At 55.2% G+C, this 19,154-nt stretch overlaps 1 protein-coding gene across 1 annotated transcript in view; it reads right to left on the reverse strand.

Moving 5' to 3' along the window:
• Positions 1-17,105, reverse strand: part of LOC113922428 (TRIO and F-actin binding protein) — a 54,876-nt gene extending 37,771 nt beyond the window's left edge. Inside the window, exons 1-6 of the mRNA XM_035721821.1 lie at positions 16,909-17,105; positions 15,695-15,855; positions 11,407-11,546; positions 9,848-10,055; positions 8,644-8,812; positions 1,842-4,533 (exon numbers count right to left, since the gene is read on the reverse strand). Of these exons, the coding sequence (XP_035577714.1) occupies positions 1,842-4,533; positions 8,644-8,812; positions 9,848-10,055; positions 11,407-11,546; positions 15,695-15,808 (3,323 nt within the window). The 5' untranslated portion in view covers positions 15,809-15,855; positions 16,909-17,105. The remainder of the gene's footprint in view (positions 1-1,841; positions 4,534-8,643; positions 8,813-9,847; positions 10,056-11,406; positions 11,547-15,694; positions 15,856-16,908) is intronic.
• Between the last annotated feature and the right edge of the window lie 2,049 nt (positions 17,106-19,154).

Consider the following 19,154-nt stretch of genomic DNA (forward strand, 5'->3'; position numbering starts at 1 on the left):
GTTTTTTGTTTGTTTAAAGACCAAAGACAGAATTACAATAATGATGGAGACCCCAGAGGTTGTCACCTGGGTAGTAAATGGATAAAACTTACCGGAGAAGGAAATCTGAAAAGTAAGAGATAAGGTTTCTCAAGTAGATTCAAACCTAAGAGAAAATACTGCCCCAAGGAAAACAAAGAAGAATTCTGGAATGCAAAATACTACCCGCTCCCGGGGTGATGGAAAGTTTCTCAAATTAGGTTGTGGGTGGCTATACAACTCTATCTCAGTAAATACACTGTAATGTACTGAATTATACACTGTAAGTTTTGAGACTTCCAGACCTACTTTTTTGGGTTCTTTTAACCTTAACTAATGGTATTCCAGCCCCGGTCCTTGAAAACTCTGGGGCTGGAACTGCGGGAGAAGGAAATCTCAGCCAGATCGGGAGGAAATGTTTTCCCTCCCCGAGCTGTGCCAAAGCAGACGCTTTGGGTCATAAACCACCTGTGCGGCCCTGCTGACCAAAGAGACTTGCGGGATACTTAGACTGGACTTCTGGCATTGTCGCCATGTCCCAGGAAAGTGACATTTAACTTCTACAAAATTTGTAATTCTATGAGTTCTCTTATTTAAACTATGTGGCTTTTGGGACGCCTGGGTGGCTCAGTCGTTAAGCGCCTGCCTTCGGCTCAGGTCATGATCCCAGGGTCCTGGGATCGAGTCCCGCATCGGGCTCCCCGCTTCGCGGGAAGCCTGCTTCTCCCTCTCCCACTCCCCCTGCTTGTGTTCCTCTCTCTCACTGTGTCAAATAAATAAATCTTTTCTTTTTTTTTTAAGATTTTATTTATTTATTTGAGAGAGAGAGAATGAGAGATAGAGAGCACGAGAGGGAAGAGGGTCAGAGGGAGAAGCAGACTCCCTGCTTAGCAGGGAGCCCGATGCGGGACTCGATCCCAGGACTCCAGGATCATGACCTGAGCCAAAGGCAGTCGCTTAACCGACTGAGCCACCCAGGCACCCTCAAATAAATAAATTCTTAATAAAATATGTGGCTTTGGCCATTCATTTTAAACTGACATCTCGGGGCGCCTGGGTGGCTCAGTTGGTTAAGCGACTGCCTTCGGCTCAGGTCATGATCCTGGAACTCCAGGAACTCGAGTCCTGCATCCGGCTCCCTGCTCAGCAGGGAGTCTGCTTCTCTCTCTGACCCTCCCCCCTCTCATGTGCTCTCTCTCTCATTCTCTCTCTCAAATAAATAAATAAAATCTTTAAAAAAAAATAAACTGACATCTCTGTTTTCTGAAATTGAAGGGGACCCATGAGTTTTCTTGGTTAAAGTAGAAGAGAAAAAAAAAAGAAAGAAAAGAATTAAAAAAAATTTTTTTAAAAGCAGAAAAGAATCATAGGTACTTTCTTTTCCTTCATGTAAGAAGGAAAAAATAAATAAATAAACCTGTGATTCTGGATCAAAGAAAGGGTTTGTGAGTTTAACCTTATTTAAGGTACTAACATTCTCCCCATTTTACAGATGAGGAAACTGAGGCTCAGGTAGGTTAAATCACTTTACCAGGTCACATAGTCTGGGGAGTGGGTTTGACCCGGGATTTGAACCCAGCCCGCCTGACCCTGGTCTTTGCTCTTAACCACTAGGCTATACACAGTATCACTTGGTTTCCAAAAAAACCTCCTAAAATGTGGAAACAGAGATGAAGTGACTCGCCCAAGGTCACACAGCCAGTCAGTGGCAGGATGGGGGTCTGCACCCTTTCCATCTGCCAACCTAAGCCTGTGAAACTTCCACCTGTCCTGCCGCCGAGACTCCTCCCCAGCCCACCTAGCTGGCCCCGCCCTGAGCTCACCTGCGCTCTTGCCCGAAGAGGCGCTCCACCTCTGCTCGGCCAGGGCTGCGGGTGCGGCCCCCGTTGCTGCACTGGGGCCCTGGCTCCCTCTGCGCCAGCCTCCTGGGTGGGGGCAGGTCAGCCAGCACGGTGTACTCTTCCCTCTCCAAGTTGTGCCTGGTCTCCCCAGGGGCTGCTGAGCCCCGGGAGCCCCCCGAGCTGCCTGGCGGAGGTGAGGGTTCCAGGAGTGCTAGGTCACTGGGGGGGTGGCGGGGTGGGGAGGAGGCTCTAGGTGCATCCCGGTGCCCGATGCACACTTGGGGGGGCAGCATTGGGGAGCCATGCCGAGAGTCAGTGGAGGGGGCCAGGCTCTCCATACTAGTCCCTGGGAGATCCTGAAAGAAGAGGGAGGGCTCAGGGGCCTGGCGTGGTGGGGACGAGAAGGAGGGTGCATCCCGGTGCCCAATACACACGGGGGTGGGCATGTGGGGCTGCTCGTGCAGAGAGAGTGTGGAGGGGACAAGGCTCTCAGTGCTAGCCCTGGGAAGATCCTGGAATAACAGGGAGGGCTCTGGGGGCTGGCGCGGCGGGGAGGAGGCCCTGGGTGCATCACGGTACCCAATACACACAGGTGGGGGGAACTGAGGAGGGTCATGCTGGGGGGACTGAGTCTCAGCATCTGATGTGTCTGGGAGGAAGGGGAAGGGGTCAAACTGGGTGTGGCGGGGGGGTGAAGAAGCCCGGGGGGCATCCCGGTGTCCAATGCACACGGGTGGAGGTATATAGGGGGGATTATGGTGGGGCGATTCACTCTCAGGTGCGTGGGGGTCTGGGAAGAAGGGGAAGGGGTCATGTTGCAAATAGCGAGGAGGTGAAGAAGCTCGAGGGGCATCCCGATGCCCAATACACACAGAACATGGAGGCTGGGAGGGCTCAGAAGAGGTCTGGGGTGCCCCGCGGGTAGCAGGGTACAGAGGTGAAGAAGTCCGAGAGGCACTGTGAGGGCCCGGGTTACGGGAGGAGGAAGCGGCTGGAGATGGTGAGTTGTGTCGAGGAGATCCGGAGGAGAGAGGTGGGTCGCGCTGAGTTGGCCTAGTAGGAGATGAGGTCTGAGGAGGCCTGTCCCCTTGGGTTGGCCGAAGGGCAATGGAGGCCCAGGGAACTTCACTTTGCTTGGAGCGAGATGGGGAAGAGGTTCGGGGGCCTTCAGTCTGGGTCGGGCGGAGAGGAAAGGAGGCCCAGGGAATATCTTTGTTAGTACGATGGGGAGAATTCCTGGGATGGTCCCGTTGTGTGCAGCATCGAGGGGAGGGAGTTCTAGGGTTGTCCCGCCGAGAGGAAGACTGTGGATTGTCTCGTTGAGTATAAGAGGTTCTAAGGTTATTCCATTGCATGTAACAGGTTTTAGGGTTGTCCCGTTGGGTAGAAGAGGTTCTGGGGATGTTCTGTTGAATACAAGAAGCTCTGGGGTTGTCCCGCTGGGTGGTTCTGTTGGGAGAGGGGGCTCTGGGATTGTCCCGCTGGGCACAGGATGTTCTGGAGTTGTCCCGCTGGGTGGCTCTGTTGGGAGATGGGGCTCTGAGATTGTCCCGCTGGATGGTTCTGTTGGGAGAGGGGGCTCTGGGATTGTCCCGTTGGATGGTTCTGTTAGGAGAGGGGGCTCTGGGATTGTCCCGCTGGATGGTTCTGTTGGGAGAGGGGGCTCTGGGACTGTCCCGTTGGGCACAGGATGTTCTGGAGTTGTCCCGCTGGGTGGTTCTGTTGGGAGAGGGGGCCCTGGGATTGTCCCGTTGGGCACAGGATGTTCTGGAGCTGTCCCGCTGGGTGGTTCTGTTGGGAGAGGGGGCCCTGGGATTGTCCCGTTGGGCACAGGATGTTCTGGAGCTGTCCCGCTGGGTGGTTCTGTTGGGAGAGGGGACCCTGGGATTGTCCCGTTGGGCACAGGATGTTCTGGAGTTGTCCCGTTGGGTGGTTCTGTTGGGAGAGGGGGCTCTGAGATTGTCCCGTTGGGCACAGGATGTTCTGGAGTTGTCCCGTTGGGTGTTTCTGTTGGGAGAGAGGACTCTAGGATTGTCCCGTTGGGCACAGGAGGTTCTGGAGTTGTCCCGCTGGGTGGCTCTGTTGGGAGAGGGGGCTCTGGGATTGTCCAGTTGGGCACAGGATGTTCTAGGGTTGCTCCGTTGGATGGTTCTATTGGGAGAGGAGGCTCTGGGGTTGTCCCTCTGGGGAATACATGTGGGAAAAGAAGTCTGAGGGTTGTCCTGTTGAATAGAAGAGGTTCTAGAGTTGTCTTGTCGGGTGGCTCTGGTGGGAGAGGAAACTCGAGGACTGTTTCGTTGGACGAAGGAGGTTCTGGGGTTATCCCGTTGGGCGATTCTTGAGGGAGAGGATGCTCTGAGGGTGTTGTGCTGTGTGAGAGAGGTCCTGGGCATGTCCTGTTGGGTGGATGAGGTTTTGGGTTTGTCCCGCTGGGCAATTTGTGTGGGAGAGGAGGCTTGGGGGGTATCGAACTGTGTGGAAGCAGTGTGAGCAACATCCCTCTGGGCAGAACAATGAAGAGAGGAAGCCTGGGGGGTGGCACTGCGAGGTCCGCCCTGCGGTGTCTCACAGGAAGCCGGGGTTAGTGCCGACCGGTGCCGCTCCAAGAAGTACCCACTCTCTCCCCGGAGCTTCGCCCAGTGCTGTCCAGCGCTTCGGCTCCCACTGCAGGTGTCTGGAGAGAGGGGAGAGGCAGGTTCAAGATAAGGGGAGGAGTCTCACACACAACCTCTCTTTGTCCCCTGGGACAGATGATTAAGGCAGAGCCCACAGCCCCTTCTTAGAGGACCCACTGTCCAGACCAAGTGAGTCCACCCCTCGGAGTGAGTTAGATCGGACGAGGCTTAAAGGTCTCTCTCAAGCTGAGGCTGGGAACTTGACACTGAAACCCCAGCTGACTCAGTCACTGGGAGGTAGGCTCCAGAGCTGAAAGGACATGTCGACTGGGGATCCCTGCACAAATTTGTAGAGAGCTCTTTTGACAATAGCCCACGGGACCCAAGAGAGGGAGAGGTGGGTCTGGGGGCAGCTACCTAGCAACTTCCCTTTCCCTGTTCTACCTCCTGCGAGTGAGTTCTGAGAACTTCCCCCATCTCTTCTAAGGAGGCTCTTTCACGTGTGATAGCTCTAGAAAGCTCCCATTCCTTATACCCAGAGAGGCTCCTGTCCTGGATGCTCTCAGGGCTGCCCTGAGCCCAGTATGGACTTTTGTGAACCTGCAGCATGGACCTCACCTGGGAGTTTGCTAGAAATGCAGACTCTCAGGGCCCCCGCCCTGGGTGCACTGCGAGGAATCTACATTTTAATAAGATTCCCAGGTGATTTGTATGCACATTACAGTCTGAGCAGCCCTGGTCCGAGAGATTAATGTAACTGCCCTAAACAGGGACCACTTCACAACACCCATTCCCAGGGAGGGACCACCATGACCTCAGTGTCACCCTCCAGCCCCCTCAGCCCTTGGTCACCCAGCATGTGGTGGCCCCCAGCTGTGTGTGTGTCCCTGGGCCGGAGCTTCAGGAGAGGAATGAAGGGTATGGTGGCTTCTGGAACGAGCCACCACTGCTTTCATTAAAGGCCATGCTTAAGGGGCTCCTGGGTGGCTCAGTCAGTTAAGCGTCTGCCTTTGGCTCAGGTCATGATCTCAGGGTCCTGGGATCGAGCCCCACATCCAGCTCCCTGCTCAGTGGGGAGTCTGCCTCTACCACCCCCCCACCAGCTTGTGCTAGCTCTCTCGCATGCTCACTCTCTCTCAAATAAATAAATAAAATCTTAAAAAAGAAAAGAAAGGCCATGCTTAAGATGCCCTCCCCTCCTGCTTGGAAAGCTCTGTCTCCTCCAAACTTTCTGACCTGCTGGCCCCAAAGTCTGAATTTCCAGCACCTAGCAAGGGACCAGAACCAAGCACATAGCAGCACTTAATTTTTCATTGTTGTTGCCCAATGCCTGACGCCCCATGGCGTTCCAAATGGGCCGGCTTCTCTTATCCGCCTCCTCCCACCTCCCCCTCAGCCACCCACATCCCTCGCCTGGATGGTTGCAATAGCCCCCAGCATCTGCACTGGGGGCCCCAGGTCATCATCCATTCAGGGAGATCCTTTCCAAAAGCAAACCTGGCTAGATCACCCCTGCTTACAAGGAGGGACCAGAAAGCTATCAGACTGGAGGAGACTAGGAGACATGGTGTCTCCATGCAGTGTGGGTCCTGGATGGGAGCGCAGGACCACAGAGGGACATTAGTGGGGAAAACGGATGAACCCAAATAAAGTCTATAGTTTAGACAGTGGTGCTATACCAATGTTAATTTCTTAATTTTGATAGCCGTACTTTGGTTTTGTAAAATGTCAACATTAGGCGAACCAGGCAAAGGGTTGTAATGGAAACTCTCTGGACTCTTTGCAACTCTGCTATAAATCTAAAATTATTTCAAAATAAAAGATGGCAAAAACATCAGGGGCTCCCAACTGCATTTGGAAGAAAATCCAGGGACTTCACATGGCTGGCGAGGCTCTGGCCACCCCCACCAGACTCCCTGCTCCATTTGGGAAGGGGCCCCACCTTCTAGTTTTCCACTGTGTCTCCCCGGCTAAGGAAAGTGCTGAGCACACAGGAAGGGCTCAATCATACTGTGCTGCCCGCCTCCAGCTCTGAGCTCTGCCTCACCCTTTGAGCACGGGTGCTGGCTGAGATGGCGTTCGCCACCACTCCCGGTGCCTCACAGTAGGGTCAGTGCCCCCAGCCCAGGCTTCTTCCTTGCCCGCCCACCTCGAGCATCCCTTTCGGCCTGGCCCCCCCAGGATCTGACCTCTCTCCCACAGCCCCCTAAACGCGCACACAGGGCAGGCTCTACATAAGTCCTAGGGCACCGTGTCCTGTCCCTCGGCCGGCGGGGCTCTGTGCAGCCTGCCCCTTGGAGTGTGCTTTGCAAACTAGGAGGAGCCCAGAGCGGGATGTCAAGGGGTTCCTAATGTCTCATCCTGGAGTTGGTTAACTCCTCCGGGGCCTTGGCTCCCTGTCTGCAGTGTGGGAGCCTGCCACCAAGTGGACAGTAGTGACTGCCTTCGATCAAGAAGGGCACAGAGTGAGGGTTCCCCCCACTCCACTGCCCTGTGTGAGAAGCAAGAAAGCAGGTATTTAGTACAAAATCCCACCTGCCTATTAGGCCACTCTCACTCCGGGGAGGCATTTGGCTCCCTGCGTCTTCTGTGATATTACTTCTTCCCATGCACCCTCTCCCCAGGGCCTGAGAGGGCAAGGCAGTGGGGATGGGGCGGTGATAAGATCTGATTCATGTTTTTGTTTGTTTTTTTTGGGGGGGGGAGCACATGTGCCTGCGAGCAGGGGAAGGGGCAGAGGGAGAGAGAATCTCAAACAGGCTCCACGCTCAGCGTGGAGCCCAATGCAGGGCTCGATCTCACGACCCTGAGACCATGACCTGCGCTGAAATCAAAAAGTCAAATGCAGGGTGCCTGGGTGGCTCAGTTGGTTTAAGCGACTGCCTTCGGCTCAGGTCATGATCCCGGAGTCCCGGGATCGAGTCCCACATCGGGCTCCCTGCTCAGCAGGGAGTCTGCTTCTCCCTCTGACCCTCTTCCCTCTCGTGCTCTCTATCTCTCATTCTCTCTCTCAAATAAATATATAAAAAAAAAAATCTTTAAAAAAAAAAAAGTCAAATGCATAACCGACTGAGCCACCCGGGTGCCCCTTGTGTTTTGAAAGGCGGCTCCAGCTGCTGTGGGGAACGGACTGAGAGGGCCGGACAGAATCCGGAGGCTTGAAGGGGACTCTGGCGACAATCCCAGCGGGGGGGCAGCAGTGGTTTGGCCAGGGAGTACTTGTACAGATGGCAAGAAGGGGACAGATTTGAGGTGTGTTTTGCAGGTGGCCCTAACCACAACTGCTGACTGAATACAAAGGTGAAGAAACAGAGAAATCGGGAAAACACAAGATTGGGGGCCTGAGCCGTCAGAATGGTGGTGACATGGAACAGACTGCAGGAAAAACAGGCTTGGAGGGAGGGTCAGGGTGTGAGCGGGCCCCTACATCAGCCTCCTCTCTCCCCCCGACTCCCGTGCTCCACATGCTCCCATCACCCCCACCCGGCTCACATGCCAGTGAGGTGCTAACCAGGGTCGTGGGCATCTGGGGGCGTGGCCTGCCCAGCGGCCTTTTCCCTTTCTCTTCAAACGATGCCCCTGATTTCCTGTGAGCAATCTCCTCCCCCACTCTCATGCCATGAGGTGGGCACAGGCGCCTGACCCCATCCCTGATCACCAGGTTGGGCACGTGACCCACGTTGGGTCCCAGGGGAAACCCTAAGGACAAGATTGTACCCTCTTTCTTGGGAGCTGATATGCAGGTGGGATAGAGCCTGGGCCTGCTGCTGCTCATCATGCCACGACTGAGGGACGGTCAGGCTGAGAACAAAGCCAGTGCAGAAGAAAACACAGTAGAAACCAGATTTCTGATACTGTTTGAACATCTGGATCCAGCCATACCTGAAGTCACAGCCACCTAAACTTTTTACTTATGTGAGTCATTTCATTTACATTCAGTCGGTTTCTGTCAATTGCAACCTAATCCTAACCAACCAGCTGTGAGATGATGTATTTAAAGTAGGTCGCATGGCACACCGTGGCCGCTCCATAATTATATGGGAACTGTACTGTTATCACTCAGGCCACCAAAGTAAGATGTGCTGGGGGACCCAGATGGCTAGTGAGATCTGGCCAGGCCCCGGGCCATCATGTGGTCACAGCGACCAAGCTGGCCTAGCAGGACTCACCTTCCTTTCTCTGGCCTGCGGTATCCCCTCCCACAGGGGACCGGGTGAGGAGAGATGGAGCCCTTCGGGCACTGTCAGCTCTTGGCCCTTCCTGGGGCTTCCTCGGGATCATCACGGTGAGCTCGTCCCCACTGCAGGCCTCCTCCGGCCTTTCAACAGTGTCCCAGTCCTGTCAGGGAAGGGAGGAGAAAGCATGGAGCCTCTAGGGCCCGTGCTCCCAGCATGAGATAGGTAGACAAAGGGAAAGGCCCTGACATTGAATAGCACCTGCTGTATACTCAGCACTGCACCGGGCCCTTTGCAGACGTTAACTTAGCTAATCTTCAACCAACCCTTGAGGCAGGCATGTACGTCAGAGCTAAAAACTTGCCCTAAGTCACGCAGCTGGGAAATGGTTTAGGTGGGAGGGGACTTGAACCCAGCGCACTTGGACTCCCTGTGGTCGAAAGGCCCTGGCATGGCAGCCCCCAGTCGGCAGAGACACCCCCAGGGTCCAGAGAGAAGTGGGTTCAAAGCCTTGCCCCTCCACTTCCCAGATACATGGCCTCAAGTAAGTTGTTTCCCTTCTCCGAGCCTCAGTTTTCTTGCCCTAGAATGGGGCCATAAAAGTCTCTCCCTCAGAGGGGGTGGTGAGCCTTCTTGAGCCCACACCTGCCGTCCCATCACTTTCCCTCAGAGGTCTCACAGATAACCTGCCTCTCCTGCCCTGTGACAGCCCTTTGAGGGGTGAATACCCCAGGAAGTACCCGCGTCTTCTCTTCTCCCAGCCAAATGGCCCCCAGCCCTTGCCTGGGCTCCCCAGCCTGCTCCCTCTCCTCTGTCCTTCAGAGATCTATGCCAGGGCTGGTCATGGAGCTCAGAGGTGTGTGACCAGGACAGGGCCCAGAACCAGTCCCATCCTTGCTCCGGAGAGCATGCCCAGCATCCCGGTCCTCTGTGACCTGAGAGTATTTGGCAGCCTGACCCCATTGGTGATTCACCTGGAACTTCCTGTCAATTGAAACTCCTTCCGTCTTTTCACGGAAGAGACACCTGCCCCTCCCAGGCGGTTGGTCCGGGCGGCCCAAGGTGCTGGCTAAGTCTCCAGAGGGCCCTGGCCCAGTTCCCTGGTGTAAGAGGCTCAACCCTTGTCTGGAGGTTTGGGGGCTACCCCAGGGCTGGCACAGAGGGGCGATCTTGCCCCGGCCTTCCCTCCCCAGCTCACCACGGAGGACGAGTCGCTGGTATCATCAGGGGTGTCGCAGTCAGGGCTGGAGCTGGTGCCAGACTCAGGGCCTTCGTCGAAGCTGCCTCCGAGGGAGGAGGCCAGAACCCCCAGATAGGGCACTGTCTCCGGCTCCTGGCTCCTGTGTCCAGGGGCGGCTGTGGGGGCCTCTGCGGGGGCCTCTGCGGAGGACCCTGCTGACTGGCCCCTGGGAGAAGAAACAGACCTATGACTTCTTCCCCCAAAAGTCATGGGAACTAGGGAGTAGTACCCCACCCAGGTACACACACACCTCACACTAGAGCAAAGGAGGGAGTGAACACCCAGGCCTCCCTGTGCTGGGCTCTTCACATGGACTGCCTCATTCAGCTACAACAGTCTCCCTTTGAAATGTGTGTCATGATTCCCATTTTACAGATGAAGACACTGAGGCTCAGAGAGCTCAAGGGACTGGCGAAGGTCACAGAGCCAGGAAGGGGGACAGCTGCATCGTGAACCATGCCTGTGACCCCAGCACCAATCCTGTCACTGGAGCAGGAGTGGGACCCTCAAGCTCAGTAAAACTGACATGACAGGTGTACTGGGCTGAAGGGGGGGGCCTCAAGAGGTAGCAGGGCTCCAGGGATAGTGACAGGGTCACCAGTCTGGATGCCGAGGGAGGAAGTAGCAGAGAAAGCCCTGCTTTAGACAAGCCAGTCCAGATAGCCAGAGGCCCAAGTAGGCTTATAGATGGCAGTGTCCCCAAAGAGTGACCCACAGATGGACCTACAAGATGGAAAGGGATGATGGGCCCTGAAAAAGGTCTGTGGTCACATGAGTTTGGGACATACCACATACTTCTACCACCCTACCCAAAAGCAGAAGGCCTGCTAGCAAACTGAATTTTCTGACAAGTCTTGCAAGACAGATATTCAAATCTGTTTACCCTGGACTTTCTGAAACATACTTGATGGCAGGGCTGGTTTTGGTTTTTTTAAGTACTACCTATCTGTGAGGCATACATGTTCCCAAAGCAAAGCTGATTTGATTCAATTCCTCTTATTTTTTAAACAGGGAAACTGAGGCATAAAGGAGGGAATGACTTGTTTCCTTAGCCCATCGGGGATGGAACAGAGGCTGGAACCCAGGTTTCTGGGCCCTCGGCCATGCCCTCCCAAGGCACCATGGCCTCAAAGAGGGACTTCAGTTCAGCTCAGGCCTGGGGGTGGAGGGAATCCCAGAGCCTGGAGCAGCACATGGTCAGGTAGGTGGGTGGTCACAGGTACCTACCTGTTTAATCTTTTAAAGCTGTGCCAAGGGAACCAGGAAATGTGAGCAGGCTGGGGGCCATGCCCCCTGCAGGGTGGGTGCATGGCTGCTCCTCACCCTGGAGCAAACTGAGCTAGGGCCCAAGGAACATGCCCACTGCTGGCCTATGCCCAGGCCGTGTGACCTGCCCATGTGACCCATGCCCACAGCCAGCACAGACAGATCCTGCCATCGTGAAGGGGTGTAGGGTGGGGTGGGTGAGGGCATCCTCCCCTAGGGAGCCCCTCCCCAAGCCCTGGGGCTCTACCCACCTCTCAGGCCCTGGCCCAAGGCCCGGGCCCACCACGGACTGGCAGCCGGAGGCCGAGGAATGGGGAGGGTCCTCAGAGGCAGGCAGGCGGCGTGGCAGGTCGCAGTAAGGCACCCCAGCACTTGGAGGGCTCCCCGGCTCCTGGGGCAGAGTTGGAAAGAGGAAGCAGCTCCTGGCCCACGTGGGGGTTCCCTCCCCCTGCGCAGCCCCTCCCCCCACCAGGCAGTGTAGCTGAGTGTCCAGGCATCTCCTCCTGGGATCTCAGGCTTCTCAAGGAGAGCTGTCCATCAGGCGGGCAGCGTCTCTGGGGACCCAAGCCGGGGGCTGGCGGAGGTTCAGGGTGCGTGCAAGCACACGTGTATGTACAGGTATGTGTGTGTATAAAGGCCTGTGTGTGCAAGTGTGCCCCGGCGCGCCGGGGAGGGGGACACTAATGCATATGTTTGCATCAGTGCATGTGAGTTTAGCTCTACATGTGTGTCGGCGCATGTGCATGTGTGTGCTGGAAGGCTGTGAAGGAAACAAAAGGGCCCAAACGGGTCATCTGTAGCTGGAGAACAAGGTCGAGAGCGGAAGGTGAGGAGGAGGGACCAAGCCCACCTGGAGAGTGAAGGAAATGGGTCTTCGGGAGAAAGAGGAAGTCTGAGGGGACAGAAAGCGAGCCCTGGGTGGAAGGAGCAAGGGGAGATTTGCCCTGCTGCAGGGGGGTTGCAGGGGGCTCAGGGGCAGGAGGGTCCAGGCCCCGGGGTGGGGGTGGGGCCCTGAGCCGGCAGCCTTCTCTCCCCCGCCCGCTTGGCCAGGCCACACCTGCGAAGGCTGGAGCCGGGCTCACCCGGGGGGAACGGCGGTGACTCACCTCTGGGAAGGCCCCCCCATTCCTCCCCTCCTCGCCGGGGCGGCGGGCCCTCCCTGGTGGTGGGAGCCGGCGGCCGAGGCACCCTGCACCCCGCCTCCTCTCAGGTTACCTGGCCGGCGGGCTCTGGCGGTGGCGGCTGTGGGCTGTCAGCACCCTCGTCCCCGGGGGGCTCCGGCTCAGGCCCCCACGCTGCCGCCCTCCCAGGCCGCGACTCTGGGCCGAGGCGGCCGCGGCCGAGGCGGCGGAAACCTTAGAGGGGCCGGCTGCGAGCAGGGGCCCCTCATTACTCTTTCATAAGCCGGGACCCAGCCAAGAACAATGCGGGACATGAAACCGCAGGAACCTGATCCCCGCCGCCGTTCACCTGAGAGCCCGGCAGGGAGGGGGGAGGCTGGGCGCGGGCTCCCCGGGGACCCCGGAGCTCAGCGCCCAGGGCTGAGGCCACATCCTGGCCACACTGCAGGGTGGGCACCGGCGTGCAAGAAAGCCAGGGAGAGCGGGCCCTGGGCAGTGCCAAGGAGCGGGGCCAGGGTGTGCGCAGGGCCATCCAAGCCAGAGGAGGCCCATGTGGGTTCAGTTTCGGCCCCTGCCCTGGAGCCAGATTCTGATCAGAACTCGACAGCGGGAGGTGTCAGATCCACAGCCCAGCCTGGCGCCTTGGCCGCCCTGGGAACCTTGCCACACAGGAATGAGGAGGGAGCAGTGGGTTGGGTACCACCAAGGGGTCCAGCCCAGCTGGGCCTGAGCAGGACCCCCAGCCTGTCATGGCACCTCCTCCCTGCTTTCACCCCAAGACCCCATCACTGCCCACTGCCCGCCTGAGCAGGCCCCGAAGCCAGTCCCTGGCTCTGATTTCCCGTCTGGTGGGTCAGCACGGGCTCTGGCCTCAGACAGACATCAGGCCCAATCCTGGCACCTCCACTTCCTAACTGGGTGACCTCAGCCCAGTGGTTTCCCTCTCTGAGCCTGGTTTTCTCATCTACAAAACTGGGATGATAAGAACATGCACCTCCTAGGGATGTTAGGACAATTAAATGGGTCAATATTTGTAACTTGCTTAGAACAGTATATAATAAATAATGTAAAAACATTAAGTAGAATTTTATTAGTGTTAAATCAATAGAATGTTAAATACATTTAAGAATAAATACATTGAAAGGGCACCTGGGTGGTGCACTCCGCTGAGCGTCCAACTTTTGGTTTCAGCTCAGGTCATGATCTCAGGGTCCTGCGATCGAACCCCCAAAAGAACCCCACGACAAGCCCTGCATCAGGCTCCCTGCTCAGCGGGGAGTCTGCTTGGGATTCTCTCTCTCCCTCTGCCCCTCCCCCAGCTCGTGCTCTCTCTCTCTCTCTCTCTCTCTCAAATTAATAAATAAATCTTTTTTCAAATTAATAAATAAATCTTAAAAAAAAAGAATAAATACACTGAAAAGGGATGTGTGGTGCCTGGCAGACAGCAGGACCCTCCCACGTAGCCCGTCCTCCCCCTGCAGATCCTGGCTGTGACCTGATTTCCAGAGATAACCACCTGCCCCCCTGGCCTGTGGGAGGCTCAGCTGAGAAAAGAGCAGGGATGCATCCAGCACCCAAGCTCCTAGGGGAGCTAGAGTAAGCCTCAGAGAGAGGGTTGCCCTGGGACCTGGGGCCACATCTGTACATTCCTGGGAAGCATAATGCCTGGCACATTTTAGGCACCTGTTCCTTAAGTGTGAACACATGAGCTGGCCTAAGGTCTCAGCCCAGACGTGGCTAGACTGACACTAGAACTCAGACCTGTCTGAATCCAAGTTTCTCCTCCTGTTCCACACTTGCCATCTCCCCACCAACTGCGGAAGGCCATGGGCATCAGAGACAGACTCGCAGGGTCTTCAGGTGTGTTTCCCGAACTTGGGGCTGAGGGTAGAGAGCTATTCTTGGAGGTATTAGGACAGGTAGAAAATTTTCTCCCAGGTTTATTTTTTGGCTTGGGAAGGAGGAAGAGAGGAAACTAACATGTATTGAATTAGCCACATGTCCTTGGACTAAACAGTGCCAGATGCCCTGAGTGAGAGGCCCTGTTGTCCCACTTCCCCCATTAGGAGAGTGAAGCCAGAGAGGGTAAGACCCCAGGTCACATGGCTGGTAAATGGCAAACCTAGGATTGGGACCCTGGCTTGCCTGGCTCTGAAACTGAACAGTAACTCCCTTAGGAAGGCCACCTCGTGGAGCCTAACGTCCCGCATGGAGCGGGCTGCCAGGCTCAGGAGGAGCCTCAGGACCCTCTGGGAATGACAGAGCCATGGGGGATGGGGCGGGGGAGGGTCAAGGCTGGAGGGGTCCATGGAGATTCACAGTCCCATGCTTCTCGTAGCTTCTGTACCAGGAGCTCTGGGTTTACACAGAGCAGGGCTTGGCATAAGACCACAAGGATGGCAAAGTGAGAAAACACCTCCCCTTTCTCTCCTTCAATACCTCGAGGGAGAGTTTCCAGTAGGTGTTAGTATGCCTTTAATGCCTCCCTAACACCTGCCAATCTCTCTTTTTAAAGAGAGACAGCAAGGGGCGCCTGGGTGGCTCAGTTGTTAAGCATCTGCCTTCAGCTCAGGTCATGATCCCAGGGTCCTGGGATCGAGCCCCGCATCGGGCTCCCTGCCTGGTGGGAAGCCTGCTTCTCCCTCTCCTACTCCTCCTGCTTGTGTTCCCTCTCTCACTGTGTCTCTCACTCTCTCTGTCAAATAAATAAATAAATAAAAGTCTTTTTAAAAAAAAAAAAAAAAAAAAAAAAAAAAGAGAGACAGCAAGACTCAGGCTCAGAGCCTTCAGCTGACAACACTCTCTAGTGAGAATTTAATGACATTTCTGATTTTCTTCCTTTTCTTTTTTTTTTTTTTTAAAGATTTTATTTATTTGACAGAGAGAGACACAGCGAGAGAGGGAACACAAGCAGGGGGAGTGGGAGAGGGAGAAGCAGGCTTCCCGCTGAGCAGGGAGCCCGATGCGGGGCTCGATCCTAGGACCCTGAGATCATGACCTGAGCCGAAGGCAGACGCTTAATGACTGAGCCACCCAGGCGCCCCATGATTTTCTTCCTTTTCTTTCTTCCCTTTTAACCTTCTATATAAAGGATATGATCCTAGTTTCCCATTTGTGGTGATGCTATAAAGTTTTGTTTTAGTATAAATTTTAAAAAGGGTGTTTATTTAAAGCATAACAAAATAAGTACTAAATAACATGAGGCCATGGCAAAAAAATCATAAAAGCAGGAGAATGACTTGCATTTGGGAAACATAACGTGGTCCCACCAGCTCATTGTACAGATGGCAGAACCTCTGTTCTGCCCAGGAGGAAGGCCAGTGTCTGGGTTTGGCCACAAGTTAGTGGCCCACCAGGCGCAGCCCATCCTGAACCCCCCATCCCAAACCACCACAACCACTCAGGGAAGCTGGCCAACCTGGTGCCTTGGACTGTGGGCCTCCTCAGGGTAGAAGCAATTTTGACAGCTGCTCTGGGCAAGCACGTTGGCCTCAAAGTATTCGCACGGGGCATTCCCAGCCACCTCCTCCATATTGGTTGAGTCAGGCCAAAGTAGCTCCTGCGATCCTATGGTGGGGCCTGGGAAGAATGGGGGGGAGGCAAGGACCAGGTAACTGGCTGGCAGCCCACCAGAACCCAGCCTTAGCTACCCCCAGACAGATAAGGACTAAGGAAATAGGTTGTCCATCCATTCATTTAGCTGTTCATTTATTCACTCGGTAAACACTCTTTAAGCACCTACTAAGCACCAGGCACTCTGCCAAGCATTTGACATGTGATTTCTAGTCATCACTGCAGTGTTGCTCAAAGTGTGTTCCAAGGACGCTGCATTAGACTCAGCTGAGCCTCTCATAAAACGCTTGTTCCTAGAGCACCTGGCAGGCTCAGTCGGTGGAGCATGCGACTCTTGATCTTGGGGTTGTGAGTCTGAGCCCCACGTTGGGCCAAGAGATTACTTTAAAAAACAAAAACAAAAACATATTCCCAGTTCCCTCCCCATATCCACCCAGTGAGAATTTCTTGGAGGTGAGGCCTGGGGTTGCTCATTTTCAACAAATTTCCCGGGTGAGGCAATGCACCCCAAAGTTTGAGTACCCTGGCCTCACAGTTACCCCACATTGTAGATAAAGCAATGTCAATTTCAGACAAGGCAACTAAGGCTCACGTAGGGTCCACACCTTGCTCTAAGTCCCAGGGGCTGAACTGAATTCCAGCCCAGGTCTGTGTCCCTCCCCACCCTCTTGGAGGTGGAAGTGAGGGGCACTGGATCACACTGCCAATTCACACAGGTTCCTTGGGCAACGCTGGGAGTGAAGCAAAAGCCAGCAGGTATTTTCAGAGTTGAGGACAATGTCACACAGCAAGGATGCAGTACAGTTTAGCCAAAAAGAAGCCCCGGCGCTCTGACTTGAGCACAGGGCCCTCCCATCTGGGTGAGGCCACTGAGGGCTCTGGCGCCATGTCCTGGGACGGGGGAGAGAGGGCAGACCCCAACAAAAGAGTGACTTGAAGATGCCTTCCTCGCTCACAGAGAGCCCCAGGAGGAGAGTGGCGCAGAAGATGAACCCATATCCCCAAACCCCATGCACCTTGCGGTGCCCCCAGGTCACCTGCCCATACACCGGTCCTCACCTGGTGAGTTTCCTCCAAAGCATACCAGGACATAAGGCCTTTGTAGCCCAATCTCAGCTGAGACCTGGGGAATTTCACATCCTCCCCTGGGGCAGCCAGGGCGAAGGTTCCTGGCTTCTCCACCATCAGACCTGGGGAGGTGGCAGGAGCCGGCGTGTTGTGTGAGGAGGGTACCCACTGGCCCCTCAGCCTCCCTGGGCTGTCATCTCCCCGCGGCGTCCCCTGCCCCAGTGGAGGGGGCGCGCACTGGTCCCGCCCAGCTTGGGCGGTTCTTTCCTGGTCTGACCACATAAAGGAGCATCGCCTGAGACAAGACAAGGCGGCTCATTTCCCTGGGGGCGGCTGGGGGCTCTATTCCACGTGCCCCTCACTGCTCCCGCTTCCTCCTCTTTCTTAATTCCCAACCAATTGGCAGAATCCCGTAAAATGCACATTAGGTGTGGCTGTAACAATGAAAAACCTTCGGCGGACACTCATGCCCCACCCGGAGAATGGACTCCTGGACCTCTCCGGCGGGTCAGGCCAGTCCCTGTCCGTATGCCTCGCCCCTCTCCCTTACCCCAGTAGCGTCCTCTCCCCGCCCCCGTCCCCCCTTTCCGCTGCGCAGTGCTACTGACCTCGGCTCGGGTTTCCACGCACAGGGAGTGCCGGGGTGGGATGCCGGGGTCACAGCTTCTATTTTAACAATAAATCAGAATGTTGCCCGGGAGGTGAACGAAGACCACTCCCCTGCCGCTCTTGCATAGGCTCGCTCTAGGCGCTTCATTTACATAAAGGCTGTGGGATTGGACAACCCGAGGGCAAGGGGCGGGGCGGAGGCGGGCGGTGCCCCGATGCCTCTGAGCGCGGGACCCGCCGCACGTTTAGCCTGAGCTGCATCTGGGTCTGGGTTTCCAGGAGGCCCTTCAGCGAGCTAGCACTGACGGGCCTGGCTCCCTCTGATCTCTTTCCCGCCGGTGCATTCTCGCTGCACTTCCCTGGACTGGCCTTACTCCAGATGTTGGGCTAGAGACTTAAATTCTCTGTGCCTCAGTTTTCTCATCTGTAAAATGGATAGAGTAGTAGTACCTGTGGGGATCAAATGAAACGCCCGGGGTTTTCAGCCTCCATTTGCTGGCTTCCACTGATGCAGAACTCACTCACAAAATGCACAGCTCTCCTTTTTTTTTCTTTTTTTAATCTGCCCCCTTTTTAAGCTAACATTTATTCTGCACTAGGTACCAGCTCCAATTCCAAAATCTTTACATTCATTAGGATACAGTAACCCAAAGGGTTAACTACCAAGATCCTCATTTCACAGCGACTAAGGACAATTAACTTGCCAGAGTCTCACAGCTAGTAGGAGGCGGAGCCAAGACTAAAACCCTGGTGTGTCTGACTCTACTAGCACCACAGAGCATCTTCATTTACTAATTCACTCAGACATTCACATGTATCTCTGCTGGGCACTGGGGAGATGGTAACATGAATAAATTGTGCCTCCTTCTGAGATGAGAAGCCCACTGACCAGTGGAAGAGATAGCCCGTAAACAGGTCATCCTGGCCCAGGCTGGAATGGGTGAAGACCCAGTTTAGTAACAAGAATAATGAGCTTTCAGCCTGATCCCACTTACTGTGAGCAAAACAGGAAGTAGTGAGACAGAGGTCCGGTATCTGGCTCCAGCACCTCTTGGCTGCATGATCTTGAGAAAGTTACTTGACCTCTCTGAGCCTGGTGTGGGTTAGACATTTGGTTTGAGTTTGAGGGTCAGGACATGGCTGGGGCCCTTTAGCCCCATCCCCCCACCCTCTCACCCCCACCAATCAGTAAAACCTGTAGCTAACTCAGGGTGGTGTTCCTGACAATTCAGTTCATTAAATACTTATGGAGCCCCTATTTAGTTGGGTGTGCTGAGGATACTTAGCTAAAAAAAGATTGAATCTCCTGATTCCTTGGTGTTTACATTCTAGCAGAGACAAACAGACCCCAAACAAGATAAAGATTTATTTATTTATTGATTGATTGATTAGAGAGAGGGAGGAGGAGAGGCTGAGGGAGAGAGAGCATCTCAAGCAGACTCCCCGCTGAGCAGGGAGCCGAATACAATGGGGGGCTCTTCTCAGGGCTCGATCCCACGACCCTGAGATCAGGGCCTGACCCGAGATCAAGAGTCAGACGCTCAACTGACTGAGCCACCCAGGCGCCCTGATGCCAAGCAAGATAAATAAGCAAGATACGGAGTATGTAGGCTGGTGAGAGGTGTTAA

The sequence above is a fragment of the Zalophus californianus genome, chromosome 9, assembly GCF_009762305.2.
Source record: "Zalophus californianus isolate mZalCal1 chromosome 9, mZalCal1.pri.v2, whole genome shotgun sequence".
Taxonomy (NCBI): domain Eukaryota; kingdom Metazoa; phylum Chordata; class Mammalia; order Carnivora; family Otariidae; genus Zalophus; species Zalophus californianus.